Raw genomic sequence first — 15,212 nt, forward strand, 5'->3', positions numbered from 1 at the left:
CATGCAGAATGCAATGAAACAAACCACATTGAAATATCTCTATCCTATCAAAAGTTACTGCCGAAAATCCAGTGGAGACAGGCAATGGTATATCACCATGCCCACCACCCAGGGTGTTGTCTTGCCCACTGCATGGGAGGAGGTCCATCATGGGAGTGATATACTGGCCTCCCCCACCAGGTGACAAAAACCCTAGTGACACCACTGGCCATGTTTACTTCCAAACGTATGGACAGGCCACAAAATGTTCACACAGGACGTTCATTTCTTTTACTTCCATGCCTAATAGTGCAGTAAACACTACTACTACTACTACTACTACTACTACTACTACTACTAGTGCTATAGTATAGTAGTAGTAGTATATTTAATCTATGCTGGACTGGTTATAGTCTGCAATTTGGGATCTAGTCAAGATCTTGGGAATCACTGATGTATCTTTGTAGGATTCTTGCTGTCCCAAGCAATGATTTATTCCAGAGCTGAGCTGGTGTAATTTGCTCAAGGCCATTATTACTGTTATTGTTCGCAGTATCAGACATATGTTATTGACTGATTTGTTTTATCCAGACATCGAGTCCTCCCAAGGACCTGGGATGCCTGCCTTCTGTCATATTTTTAATGTTAGATTAAAAATTAGACTTGTCACCTTTTCCGAGTAAGGCTGCTTTTTGCTGTTGATCAATGGTAATTTCTGTGGCCCCCTAGATCAGTACTTCCCAAACGTTTTAGCACCAGGACCCACTTTTAAAAATGACAATCTATAACGACCCACACAGCTTTACCATGAAAAAGATATAGAAGAATAATATTTTTATGTATTAATAATAACAATTATTATTAATTATTAATTATTATTAGCAGACTCAGGAGCACAGGGGCCCTGATTATTAATAATAATTATTATTAATAATCAGGGCCCCTGTGCTCCTGAGTCTGCTAGGTACCTTACATATAGTATGTGTGTATAGCCATTTGCTAGACTCTCCCTAGAAATGGAGTTCAAGGACTGTTCCCCCAAACCTTTACAGTCATTTCTTCGGCAAACTGGGCAAGGATGCTTGCAAAGGTTTGCTTTCAACATTTCGGAAACTTTTTGCCGCCCACCAGAAATTGGCTCGCAACCCACCGGTGGGTTCCGATCCACGGTCTGCTTTAGAGCGCTGTTGGAGCTACTGATAGCTGGACTTTGCTACACTGACTACAGGTTGCAGAACGGAGAAAGAGTGCCCGACATTGCCCCAAAACCGGCCATCGTTCTTTGGGAGCCCCAGGCAAAAGTGCTCAGAACAGTGACTCATTTCTATCCTTCTGTTTACATTGCACTGGTGTTTGTTTTCCAGTGAGTGAATCCACAATGACTCCAGGATTGATTCCCTGAGTGCAAGCAGCCATTAGAGCCCAACCATCCACCGTGCTCTGGGCCAGGAGGGATTATTTTTCCCAACGTGCATCACTTCTGCACATCGTCTTATTATGACAACGGAGGCTGCACCGCATTTTTAATGACATGGCACAAATCCCCTTTCCTTTGCCAAGCACACCGCTGATGAGCGATGCATCAGTCACCACCTACCTAGAGCTGAAGAAAAGAGTCATCATTGCGCTCAGAGAAACGTGTGGACCACCACAATGGAGAATTTTCCCACGATGCCTCTCAGTTTAGTTCTAGCCATATTTTGTGGTGGTCTCATCCACATTTTGAGTCAACCAAATATGATGAGGAGTATTTTTGTGTGTTTGTCCCTGGGATGTACTGTATACAACTATTATCCACCACTCATCATCATCTCCTTTTGAAAAAGGTGCATCAGAATCTTCAGTAGCGGACAAGGAGGGCCAGGGGGCCGTGGGCCACAGTTGCCAGCCCGCAGACGGAGGGGCAGGTGGCATGCAGGGGGGGGGGCAACTGGAGCAACACACACACCCTTGTGGTCCTTTTGGTGTTTCCTGGACTTGTCATGGGGTGGTGCATGCAGTGTTTGTCGCTGGAAGCTGTGAGTGCCATAGATTGGGCCCACCCGCCCTACCTTGACTCTGAAAGGACTTCTATTCTGGAAGTCGAGGGAATGTCTGGCACAGGGGAGACATGATGACATAGGGGTTTGACATCGCTGCATCATCCAGCCCTGGGTGCCAGAAGGCTTCAGGATGCTACTGAGAATCTTTATTGCATTTCTGGGCCAAAGGCATAAGACCTAATATTTGCGTAATTCTTTCTAAGTGCACCAAGCACCTCAAATGGATTAATTTGAGGCTGTCCTCCTCATAACAATGCTGTAAGACAGTGTTTCTCAAACTGTGAGTCGGGACCCACTAGGTGGGTCACAAGTCGATTTCAGGTGGGTCCCCATTCTTTTCAATATTTTATTTTTAATATACTAGACTTAATGCTACCATGGTATGTGGCTGCATCTGGGGAAATGTTACAGACCTGTAATTTTAACAAGCTACTACTACTATGTATATTCTTTTACAGTGATCAGTGGGACTTACTCCTGAATAAGTGTGGTAGGATTGCCGCCTAGGATTAAAAATTTTCCTGCTTGATGATGTCACGTCTGGTCATGACATCACTTCCAGTGCGTCCTGACAGATTCTCAGTCTAAAAAGTGGATCCTGGTGCTAAAGGTTTGAGAACCACTGTTGACTCCAGTCTTACTTACCATCCCAATATTTCCACTGAAACTGAGAGGAAGTGGCCTGCCCAAGGTCACTGTAGGAATTCTTGGCAGAGGCAAAATCCAACCCAAGGAAGTCCTGATTCACAGCTCAATCTCTCAGCCACAATGCCACACCAGAATTAGCGCACCAATGCTAATGACATTAGCAGTCCTTAACAGATGAACTGAATACCCAAAGAGGGAGAGGTCGCCTGTTTTTTTTTTGGAGAAATAACAACCACTAAGGGGGAAAGGATCCAGCTTGGATTGCAGAGTTGGGGGGGGGGGAGGTTAACTCTGTACCCCTGAGGAAATCCCCTCCTTACATGACTAGGTGGAGGGAATTGAGGAGGTGGAGCAAACAGCTGCCTGGGAAGGGGATTTCAGCAGAAAAATGCATGAGTAGAAGGACAGAGGAAGGCAATTGATGGCCCCCCCCCCACTAATCTGAGGTCTGAGGCTTCAGTAGGCCTCTTGGAAGGGCTGCCCTTCGCCAAATGCACCACTCAGAAGCAGGCAAGGGGGTGCCACATGATGCCAACCACAGGGCTATGCCATATGGCATGTGCAGTCTGGCACGGGCACAGAGCCCGCCTGTCAATGATTGGCTTTGTGTAACCTGTCATTTGGCCTTTATTTACAACCTCCACACAATCCTCTCGATGTTGAAAACAGAGGCAGAGAGGAAGCGACTTGCACAAGGCTGCACCAGGAAGCCTGGTTTCAATGTGACACTGGTTGTATAAGAAAGCTTACACATGAGACATTTTGTGCTGCCAATGTCTTGGGAAAACAAAGTCCATGGAACCTGTGGGTGTCATATCCACACTCCAAAGACCAGCAGTCTAGGCCAGTGGTCTAGGGAAGGAGGACCAGCTATGGTGGGAGCTGGTCAAGCACATACCCAGTGGCATAGTTAAGGCATCTGCTACCTAGGGACAAAGAAGATTTTGTAGCTCTCCCCCTATGACAAAATCAAACTTAAGTAAATAAATAAAAAGTGTGCCCCATATTGATTAGAGACACTGTGCTGGGGTGAAGATGGGCGGTTATTCTCCCCCTGATAAATACAAGAGGAGCACCACTTGAAAAAGGAGCATTACCCAGTTAGCAGGGGTAAATGTATGGTACATGGAAATGAGAGTTGATTCATATTAACACCTTATTGGTTCCATGCTGTATCATAAAAATACCTCATTGGCTGTCGGAACAGTCAGTCTCATCACTCAGTTTTGAGTTAAAGAAATCCACTTTTTGTCCCGTAAGGCAGCTGTGTTTTCATTTTCTGGCTAACTGGGCATAACGTTTGATGGAATACAGCTATTCCAACATGGTTGTTTCATTGCATTCTGCATTAAATTACCTTTCGAATGACATGATAGCATTATTTGTACATACCAAGGTGTTTTTAAACAACATTTTTGTAAACAACATTCTATTCGGACCCACCTAGGCTTACCAGACAATTTTTAAAAAATAGATCTAGAAAGAAATGTATTTATTTATTCATTTATAAGTAATAATAACCAGAGAAAAAGACGGTGAAAAATTTATCTCCCTGTATTTACACATGCTTGCAAACTTCAGGAGCTGAGCTCATTGCAGGGAAATTAGCAGGTACAGGATCTGATCTTTGAATAGCCTCAGGGCTTGAGGCAGTGAGCTGATCCTTCCATCACCCTTTGGTGGCCCACCCAAAATCGGGTCGCAACCCACCATTTTTGAACCGTGGATCTATTTGTATATTTTTTAGTTCTTGAACTGTAAGCCGCCTTGAGCATTTTCTCCCGCATAGGAAAAGGTGATAGATAGATAGATAGATAGATAGATAGATAGATAGATAGATAGATAGATAGATAGATAGATAGATAGATACCCATTTGAAACAGACAAGCAAAGCATTTGATACAAACAAACAAGCCAGCACCACGTGACTTCTGCTGAAACACTTTCAGAAGCTGCCAGGTAAGGGAGGAGAGGCAGGTGAGGCAGGCACGGCCACCACGTCCCTGCTGTTGCTCACGACCGGGGTGATCTGAATTCCCAGCTCCTCTGATCACAACAAGGAGCCATCATTTGCATGGCTAAAAGCCCAGGCGGGTTGGGGGGGGAAGGGAGGGAAGGAGGGCAGAGGGAAGCCTGGGAATGAATCACAACACCCAGCTAGCCCAGCCTGCCTCCTTCCCTGCCCAGGAGCCCGCAGCGCCTCCTGCACCCCACCCTCGCACCCCGGGGCCCCACGGGTGGGGGGGATACTCTGCAGAGAGGTGGGGGATGAAAGGAAGGATGAGTGGCTGGCTGGCAGCAGAGTCCAGAAGCGTCCCCTCTCCCCTGCGCCTAAGCCACAGCCCTATCCTTGGGCAGGTCTACTCAGAAGCAAGTCCCATTGTGCTCCATGAAATTTACTCCCAGGAAAGGGTGGCTTAGGAGGATCGCTGCTCTCCCGCCTCCCCTCTCCCCTACACCAAAGTCACAGCGCCATCCTTGGGCAGGTCTACTCAGAAGCAAGTCCATCGTATTCCATGAGATTGACTCCCAGGAAAGGGTGGCGAGGATAAGCCACATCTCCCATCCCCGGCATGCCTACTCAGAAGTAAGCCCCATCGCGTTCCATGAGATTTACTCCCAGGAAAGGGTGGCTTAGGAGGATCGCAGCTCTCCCGCGTCCCCTCTCCCCTGCGCCTAAGCCACAGCCCCCATCCTAGGGAATGCCTACTCAGAAGCAAATCCCATTGTGCTCCATGGGATTTACTCCCAGGAAAGGATCGTAGCCAGCTTCCCCCCCCCCCTTGCACTGTGTTGCAAACATGCAAACCCTCCGCAGCTGAAACAAACACAGGTAGGCGGGACTCTCCGGATTCCTCACCTCGGTCCCTTTGATGGGGAGGGAGGGGGGTGGAACAGATTCCCCCTCCCCCAGAAAAGAACCCATTGGGAAGATGTGCACCAATCAGAGAGGAGGGGCGTGGTCCTTGGCCACACCCCCTCTTTTGCATATATAAAGCTGAAGTTAACCCAAATATACACGGTGGCTGCAACCAGCAGGAGGAGGGATCGTAGGGACGCTGGCGGAGGGAGACGGTGTGAGCGGCTGCTTGGGGGTTGATGCAGCCGGGCTGGGCTAGGGGCTGCTGGCTGGGAGGCGGTAGGAGCCGGAGCCAGTCTCGTTGCACTCAACCCTCGGAGTCGTGAGCCTACCCCGGGGATCGTCGCCCTCGCCCGGGGTACGTAGGCTGGAGAGTAGCTCGCGCGGGAGGTGATGCTGGGGAGGCTTGGGGGGCTGGCTGGAGCCGTGATCCTCCTTCCCGGGCACTGCACGGAGAGCAAAGGGGGTCCTCCTTATCTTCTCCCCTCTGCCCCCTTCTTCTCCAGCCCCCCCCCATTGCGCCACGCGCTAACTCCGCTGCATTGTCTGCGCTCCGGAGCAGGGAGCGAAGGGTTAAACTTTTGTTCGCAGCCCTGATCTTTGTGCTGCTGCGGCTGCTGGCGGAATGTGGCCGGGGTGGGAGCTGCCTGGAGCCTGGGAGGGGAGGGGGGGAAGCTGCTGAGTTGGAGGGCCAAAGAGGGGTGCGTGGATCTTGCACCCGGGTGCCACCATTGGACACACACACCCCCACAGGCCAGAGATCTGGACCAGAGGCATCTGGCTTGCAAAGGACTTCCTTGCTTGGGGGGCTGCGCAACATCTCGTGAGTTGGAGCACCAAAGAGGGGTGCTTTGGTCTTGCACCCGGGTGCCACCATCGGACCCCCACGGGTCGGAGATCTGGACCAGAGGCAGTTGGCTTGCAAGGGACTTCCTTCCTTGGGAGGGGGGCTGCACAACATCTCAAGAGTTGGAGGACCAAAGAGGGGCACTTGGATATTGCACCCAGTGTCTCCATCGGACCCCCACACACACACACACGCACAGGTCAGAGATCTGACCAGAGGCAGCTGGCTTGCAAGAGACTTGGGGCTGCACAATATTTCATTCATGCACTTGGAATATGCGGGGCTTGGGTTTAAATGCACCACCAGTGTCGTCCTCATCTCGGATTTGCAAACTGCTTATGCAAAGATTGCAGAAGAAAGTGACCATCCCAGGACAAGAAGGGCATGGGGAGAGTTTAATATCAGACCGATCAATTTCCATTGAAGTCAAGGCTTTGGTGTATATCCCTGATCTGTGTCATTCCAGGCGCTAGGGGGCAGCATTGCCTACCCTCCTGGCAGCACACTGTGTTGCCTCTAGGGGGCATGAGTAGGCATCTGGTGTGGCCACTAGGAAATTTAGACCAATTGGTGGAGTAGAGGCAGCCCCAGGAGTTGGATCCAACTGGTATATTTGGCCCTTCTGAGGAGTTGCAACAAGGGAGAGGTAACTTGTTGGCCACTCTGGGGATATGGAGTGGGTAGACTATTTGGTCTGATAGCACAAAGTTTTTGCTTTCACCTGCCCCTTCGCTGGTGTCACCTGCTCTAGTCTTGCCTAAAGCTTCCCAGAGCAATATACCACCGCTGTAATCTTCTCTTCGACCCCTGCTACATGCACTATCCCTTCAAGGGGGTCATTGCGCTCTGCCACTACGGTAGACAAGGAATGATGCAGGTGTGTGCAAGCATACACTTTCCCCTAGTGAATAAGCTCAAAAAAAAAGTTGCACTTGATCCCTGGGAGCTGTGCAAAAGTCAATGCACAGACTTCCTTATCCTTATTTAAAACATGCCTTCTTGCATGATGGAACTACAGCACTGGGTGCATGGGGGGTACAAAGAGAGGGGCTGTAGCTCAGGTGGAGAGAACCTGCTTTTGCATGCAGAAGATCCCAGGTTCAGACCCTGGGATCTCCAGGTGCAGCCAAGAAAACTACCTGCCAGCCAGCTCTGAAGGTCTCGAAAGGTCTTCCATCCATGCTCAGACCTGTCAGCAGACTGGCTTAATGGCAAGGGCACAAAAATGTTTAACATGCGCACGACCTCCCCACACATCACAAGGCCTCTAATGGCTCTGCCTGCCTTGGGATCCACCATTTGGGGTGTAGGTTAGCATCCCCTCAAGATGTGGTACCTGGGCAATGTACCCTCTTGCCCTCCCTTAGCTATGCCACTTGACCAGGCCTGCTATACTTGGACTGTGCACCTTGTACTGTACCGTGTAGCTTGTGCTAGCCACGCTCTATGATGTGGACTGTTTGGCCCCTCTGTAACCTGCTTTCTTTGTCTTCCAGTGTGCCGATCGCAATGTCGGAGCACATGATGATGCCAATGACCCATGGGATGCAGAGCTACCGAATGGGGTTGAATGGCATGCAAGGCCCCCCGCAGCATGCGCAGCACATGCTAAGGACATTGCCCGCCAACCACCAGATGATGCAATATGGAAGTCCGGGCATGGATGGAGGGATGAGGCAGAGGCCTGGCATCAACGGACAGATGGGTCACCACCAGGTGCCCAACGCGATGATGTTCAACAATCCAAGCCAGCAGCAGCAACAGCAGCAATACATGGGACCAGTTGGTACTCAGCAACTCATGGCCAGTATGCACTTACAGAAACTCAATACCCAGTACCAAGGTCATCCGCTCATGGGGATGGCCAATGGGCCCATCGGAACCAGTGCGCAGCAATATAGGGTGGGGCCCAGCCAGCATTCTGGCATGCCGCATATGCCCTCTCCTGCATTGACATTGAACGTTATGGACACGGATCTCATTGATGAAGAGGTCTTAACATCTTTGGTCATGGAATTGGGTTTGGATCGGATTCAGGAGCTGCCAGAACTCTTTCTTGGACAGAACGAGTTTGATTTCATCTCGGACTTTGTCAACAAACAGCAGCCCAGCGCCATCAGCTGTTGAGTGACTCTGCTGGAAGCTGGTGCTCCTTCTCCTCAGTGGCTTGATTTTAATTATCACGCCCCCCCTTCCAAAAAAAACAAAAAAAAAATACACCCTGTTTGATCTTCTCCATGCACAAATTTATACAGGCGGTTCAGCTTGGCCACCTTGCAAAAAAAAAAAAAAACAGTGGACAATCACGCGAGGCTCTTTGGCTTGTGCTGTGTTTCGACCTCTGGTGGGAGGGGGAGATGTTTCTTTTGTGTCGAGAAAGCAGAAGGCTTTTGCCGGTGGAAGCCTATGGAAGATGCGAGCCTTCTTGTCCTAGGATTGTTCCCACAGCAGCTAGAGGATTTCAGTCTCGGAGTAAAGGAAATTTTCAAAACTACTGGTTGGACTACAAAATGCTGGGGTGGAAAGCTGTGCCAGCTGAGGTCTGCTTTGCTGTTGGCTCTGCCAAGGAAGTTTGCAAGCTATTAAGAGCGCACATCTCCATTTGTGTGCGTGTGTGGTTGTTGTGTTTTTTGTTTTTTTCTTGTTGTTGCTAACCACTCTCCTGCTGCAAAGGGAATCTGTGGCTTGTTCTTTGTGCCCTTCTCTTGCCTTATTGCACCTCCGTACAGTGAAGTTAGCAACTGGTCTTTTGCCTGCTGTCTTTGAATTCAAGATGAGAGTATCTTGAATTAAAGAGATCACTACCCTCAGGTTCTGTTTTGTTAACTTGGGTGGGTTTCCCCCCCCCCTTTAATTTTCACTGCTTTAAAGCAAACTTGGAAGACAAAATATTTGGGGGGTGCTGGGTGATGTGGTGCAAGTGAGTGAGGCAGCAAACTCTCTCCAAGGAAGAGAAACAAACACATTTTTAATTATTTTTTTTTAGTATCACCTCTTATGTGCTGATTTGGGTGCTGCACCCCCCTCCTTTTTTTTTCTTCTTCTAGTGAGCGCCTTCAGAGTTCGTGTGTGTTCTCTTTGGGAGGGGAAGCAAAAAATTCCACAAACTGGTTGTGAGATTATGGAATTTCCTTTCAGACCACGACAACCAAGAACCTTCAACTGCCATCCACTTCTTCCTTGCCTCTGAAACCAAATAAAATCCATGTAATTTTGTGTATATAACTGATTTTTTAAAAGAATCTTATTTATCTTTTGTTTTCCCAATCCTTATTTATTTGGAAGGGCTCAATCTGTTTGCCTTTTGAGATTACCGGGAAGGGCTGAACAGACGCACAGGTGCCTGAGCCAGCAAACACCATTTTGCTACTGGGCACTGTAGACGAGATCTCCTTCTCTCTCCCAGGGTTTGATTAAAAAAATGATTTTACTTCTAACTGTGTTTCTGAGGAAGAAAGGGGGGAAACGTTTGGTGTAGCCGACAGCTTGCTTGCCTTTCAGCCTCTCATTCAGCATTTCCCAATGCTTTGGGAACGTGGAAAGCCTGGCACGCCGACTCTAAAGTTGCTACTGCCCCCTCTCGTTGCAAGCACATCATTGTTGATCGATGAAGTGAGAATGTACAGGTTACTTTTTTTTCCAAATAAAAAAAAAAAAGCAAAAACCTCTGAAACTGACTTTGGTTTTTCTTGGATTGTGTCTCTTGCCCTTCCTAGCAGTCAATGCTAAAAGCAACCCACTGCCTTAACTAAAATGTGATCAAGGCTACTCTAAGGATGGGCATGAGGAAGGTTGTCCATCTTTGTCATGTGATCAAGTTTCCTTGATCTGATCTGTGTTTCTAAGATCAGGGACGCCTCCAAGTCCTGTAGTGGAAACTTGCAAATGAGGCAATGGGGCCTGGTCCTTAAGCAAGGAGATGGGTGAATGTTTTGCAGTGGGGCTAGTGCTTTGAGGCAAAAAGACCCCACTTTAATCCATGGTGCCGTCACTTAAAAGGGCCCCAGGTAGCATGTGCAGGGTCAGACCTACACTTGACAGAGCCCCTGTCATTCAGACTAAGCAGTCCCAGACAAGGTGGCCATAGTATAAGGTACCTTCTGTAAGGTACCTTCTGTATGTTAAGAGGTACTATGCATACAAGTAGGGGTTAGCATGAATTAAGAGATGCAGCTAGTTGTTGGGTGGCTTTCCTCCAATGCAATTGCATATGGTATTTGGGTCTTGTCCTGGCTTTGAATACCATGCGTTTGTAAGCATGGTGTTGACCTTGAGCCTGAGCTGTGCCCATTCCATCCATTTGGATGGATGAATGGGGTACTCTTGGCAAGCTTATGCTCTTTGGGGTGAGTCATGTTGCACACTGCCAGCTTGGGATTTGCTGCAATGGCATGCATCCTATGGGCTACTTCTCACAAGCAACCAGCTGGCATCTCCTGATAACAGCAAAACCCTTTTGTCCTGCATGGCAACAGAGGTGGCTGCTCTGGAGAGCTGTCCTCACTCTGGGTTCATGCTGCTGTACTTAGGTTGGCATCACTTCTTTAGGGCAGGGACCATGTTGGTCGATTCTGTGCTTGTAGCAGAGGCTCTGATCTCATCAAAGCAGTAAGTGGTGAGTCCAAGTGTCCTCGAATGGCTATAGAAGTTGTGGAGGTTGCAGACTATTTAATGTGCTTCTTGTTGTTGGCTTTTTTTTAATAAGCAAAATGTATTGGCAGAACAAATTATTTAAAAAAGAACTGCCAGGCATAATGATCACATGATAAAAGGTGGAGCCCTTTCTTTTAATGGACTAAGGGCCACACTACACCATGCCAGTATGTACTGGATATCTGTATGATTAAATGGAAAAACTGTGTGGAGCTGATTCTGAATTGGGAGTGTGGGTATAAGGGGATTTAACCCTTGGCCTTCATGACCCTAATCCAGATCAGGAGCTCACATGCCTTTTGTATATTTTAACACAGAAATGGGCACCAGTCATGCACTAGGCATGTCATGAACATGGTCCATTCTTGATATAATGCAATAGCAGCTGTGCTGGAACAACCCATTGCTCCTTCCAATTCTGTCTGGTGTTGTGTGCTGGGATAGTCTCGGCTCAACTCCTTGAGGATTCCTAGGTCAGAGATCCTAACTCTGTAAAGCCTGTCCTTATTAAGGTTCATCTCGCTAATTACACAGAAGCAAACTGGGGCTTACCGTCAAGTGGGTCTTTGAGAAAGAGCTGAGCCAATCACAGCTTGCAAATGTATGCGTCTATGACAGGGTTGTGTAGTTCACACTGCTAGGTGTATGCCCAAAGAACATATGCATGCAATACCTAGTCCTGGGTTATAGCCCTTATTATATGCAACCGTGTCTGTTTGACTTTTTATCCCTCCCAAACATCTAGAATATTTCTTGACTCGGTGTGTGCTTGATCTGTGGGACTCCTTGCCACAGGATGTTGTGATAGCTCCCGGCCTAGATGCCTCTAAAGGGCGATTGGACAGACGAATGGAGGAAAAGTCCATCACAGGTTACAAGCCGTGACGACTATATGCAACCTCTGGGTTTTAGAAGTAACCTCTCTGGGGGCCAGATGCAAGGGAGTAGCAACAGAATACAAGTATCTTGTGCTGAGTCTCCCTGAGACATGTGGTGGGCCACTGTGAGATACAGGAAGCTGGACTAGATGGGCCTTTGGCCTGATCCAGCAGAGCAGCTCTTGCTCTAGTAAGCTTAAACCTCTCCCCCCTAGTCATGCAGGCAGAACATCTTTGCCTGGAGGTTTAGAACATGTTTTTACTTCCTAAAGCCACCTTTAAGTGTGCAGTTACTAGCTATTATCTCCAACGCTGGCATGAATCTCTTGTTCACGTAGCCCTATCAATAGCATCTAGTGTTTGTGGTCAGGCTAAATTTAGCTTTTGCTAATGTCTGCTGAGTAAAAGGAAAAGCACAGCATAACTAGCAGTTAGCTAGGCAAGCAGATAACAAACAAAATGCAGCTTTGGCCTTCATTGGCCTACCCACCACCCATCCATCATAGTTGGCTTCTTCTTCCCAAGCTACTGAACCACACCAGTGGCATAAATGTGCCTTTCTAGGTTTGTTTTCCTGTTTGCTCATTCAATTTCATATCCCACCTTCCTTTTTTATCATGGAATTCAAGGATGGTATTCACTGGCTTCTTAGGGGGCCTCCCATCCATCCATTGGACAGCACCTAACATATATACTGGCAAAGAGGCTGTTACGTACCTTCAGACCAGTGATAGGTACCCTAGGCTAGGGCAGGAGGTGTGGACTGATGGTTGAACTGCAGGTAATGCCTGAGAGCTAAGCAGGAGAATCTAGAGGTGTGTTTTTGGATGGGAGATGGAATGCCAGGCTGGGACAAGCTGCAGGACCTGTTGCGGCAGGACCGAGTTGCAGTTAAGCTGATTAGCCACACACTGAGAGAAAAGTGGGAGTGTGTGAGAAGGCCAGCCGGCAAGGAACAGAGAAGGACCTTGAAGACCTGTCCAGGCTTGAGTTACGATTGCCTACTGAACTGAAACTTGATGGCACACAGCCAGAGGAGAGAACCACACTGTGTTTTGCAACATCTGGCGACTGAGGATTCTGTGATGGACAGAATATATTTGTAAAAACCCCATTGAAAAACTGTGGTTTAGGCTAGCCTGCCCATGTAAATGGCCTTGAATGCTGTCTAAGCAACAGAGAAAGGTGGTGTAGAAATACTCAAATAAAAACAAAATAGTGAGTGGCCTTCATCTCGGTATTGAAATCTGCCTTCATTAACTGGGATCATCAAAATGATTCTTGGGCTGGACAGTGTCCTGATGGCAGCTCCATGACCCAGAAGCTGGGTTAGGAGACACCTGTTAACTGCCTGTCTTTAATAGGGTGGTGAAGGTAAAAATAGTGTGATAAAGTGGTGCCACACTGAAATAGTGTGGTAAGGGTGATCACTCTTCACTAGGGGTTGTTGTTTTTTTTTTTAAAGTATTTATATACCGCCTTTCTGGTCATCGGATTACTCCTCTGACTTTATTCAAGGCAGTTTACACAGGCCGGCGTTTCTAAATCCCTCAAGGGGATTTTTACAATCATAGAGGTTCTCTCTTTCAAGAACCAACAACATTTCAGATGGATCTTCCTGGTTTGGTCTCACTTCTGGCCTCCAGTTCTCCCACGCAGGCTGACAAGCAGCTCCATCTCTCACATGGAGGGCAGCCAAGACGCTTCTTGCTCACACCAAGAGCAGGTGAAATCACTCAGCTGGGCTTGTCAGCTGCTTCAAGGTCTCGCCATTCTCAGCCCTTCAGGGAGCTGCCGGTGTTCTCGAACTGGCGACCTTCTGATATCTTCGGGCTAACGGAGGCTCTACCCTCTAGACAAGACCTCCTGCCCCTCCTGGACCTCCTGGTTGTGAGGGATGTGGGTTACCCTGGGTGATGTGCCGGGGTGGAGGGGTGACACCACTACTGGTCAAAAAATTTTTAAAATCTTGGTATTTTTGAATAATCCCATCATGTTATATATCATTCAATGCATAATTTCATGCAGAATGCAACAAAAAATCTGTGTTGGAATATCTCTATCAAAATTTATAGCCAAAAAAGCAGTAGGAGGTGGGGAAATGGTGCATCACCACACCCACTGCCCAGGGGATTGCCCCACCCACTGCATGGGAGGAGGTCCACCATGGGGGTGACATGCTGCCCTCCTACCCCAGGTGACACAAACTCACTGGTGTGATTCCATCTGGAGCAGCAGATAGGGCAAAATGCTGAACAAAGCAGCAATAATTTTAGCTAGAGCAAGAACAGGTTAGTTAGTTAGTTAGTTAGTTAGTTAGTTAGTTAGTTAGTTAGTTAGTTAGTTAGTTAGTTAGTTAGTTAGTTAGTTAGTTGGCAACCTTCAGTCTCGAAAGACTATGGTATCGCGCTCTGAAAGGTGGTTCTGAAACAGCGTCTAGTGTGGCTGAAAAGGCCGATTCGGGAGTGACAACCCCTTCCACACTGGGAGCAAGTGCAGTCTGTCCCTGGCCTGTCTCCCTGGCTGTGGGCCTTTCTTCTTTGCCTCTTAGCCTCAGACTGTTGGCCAAGTGTCTCTTCAAACTGGGAAAGGCCATGTTGCATAGCCTGCCTCCAAGCGGGCCGCTCAGAGGCCAGGGTTTCCCACTTGTTGAGGTCCACTCCTAAGGCCTTCAGATCCCTCTTGCAGATGTCCTTGTATCGCAGCTGTGGTCTACCTGTAGGGCGCTTTCCTTGCACGAGTTCTCCATAGAGGAGATCCTTTGGGATCCGGCCATCATCCATTCTCACAACATGACCGAGCCAACGCAGGCGTCTCTGTTTCAGTAGTGCATACATGCTAGGGATTCCAGCAAGAACAGGTAGCTTTCTGAATACTGATTACACTCTTCTGCTAATCAGTTTATTGCTAACAAAGATCGCTTGGCCCTGGTGGCCTGTACTCATTGCTACCATTTTCTGTGCAGGTAAATGGAGCGTGTTCACTTTCTTGCGATGCCTAAAAGGCTATAAAGATCTTACATGTCTGTCTCTATAGAATCTAAAGCTCACCTGAGACAGATTCTGGTTTCCCGAGGTTACAGCTTTAACACCGTGCTTCTCTCACATGTTGTTGGCAACCTTCAGTCTCGAAAGACTATGGTATCGCGCTCTGAAAGGTGGTTCTGAAACAGCGTCTAGTGTGGCTGAAAAGGCCGATTCAGGAGTGACAATCCCATCCACACCGGGAGCAAGTGCAGTCTGTCCCTGGTCTGTCTCCCTGGCTATGGGCCTTCCTTCTTTGCCTCTTAGCCTCAGACTGTTGGC

General features: G+C 48.2%; 1 protein-coding gene across 2 annotated transcripts; it reads left to right on the forward strand.

Moving 5' to 3' along the window:
- The first annotated feature begins 5,703 nt into the window (after positions 1–5,703).
- LOC136661390 (cbp/p300-interacting transactivator 3-like) lies at positions 5,704–9,885 on the forward strand. 2 transcript variants are annotated; one of them, XM_066638609.1, is made up of 2 exons: positions 5,704–5,887; positions 7,873–9,885. In XM_066638609.1, exon 2 carries the CDS (start codon positions 7,886–7,888, stop codon positions 8,501–8,503), a length of 618 nt encoding a protein of 205 aa, XP_066494706.1. In that variant the 5' UTR covers positions 5,704–5,887; positions 7,873–7,885; the 3' UTR covers positions 8,504–9,885. The 2 variants fall into 2 exon arrangements, with proteins under 2 accessions (XP_066494706.1, XP_066494707.1); XM_066638610.1 differs by lacking the exon at positions 5,704–5,887 and adding an exon at positions 6,561–7,022.
- The last annotated feature ends 5,327 nt before the right edge of the window (positions 9,886–15,212 follow it).

This window comes from Tiliqua scincoides, chromosome 10 (genome assembly GCF_035046505.1).
Source record: "Tiliqua scincoides isolate rTilSci1 chromosome 10, rTilSci1.hap2, whole genome shotgun sequence".
NCBI classification, from domain to species: domain Eukaryota; kingdom Metazoa; phylum Chordata; class Lepidosauria; order Squamata; family Scincidae; genus Tiliqua; species Tiliqua scincoides.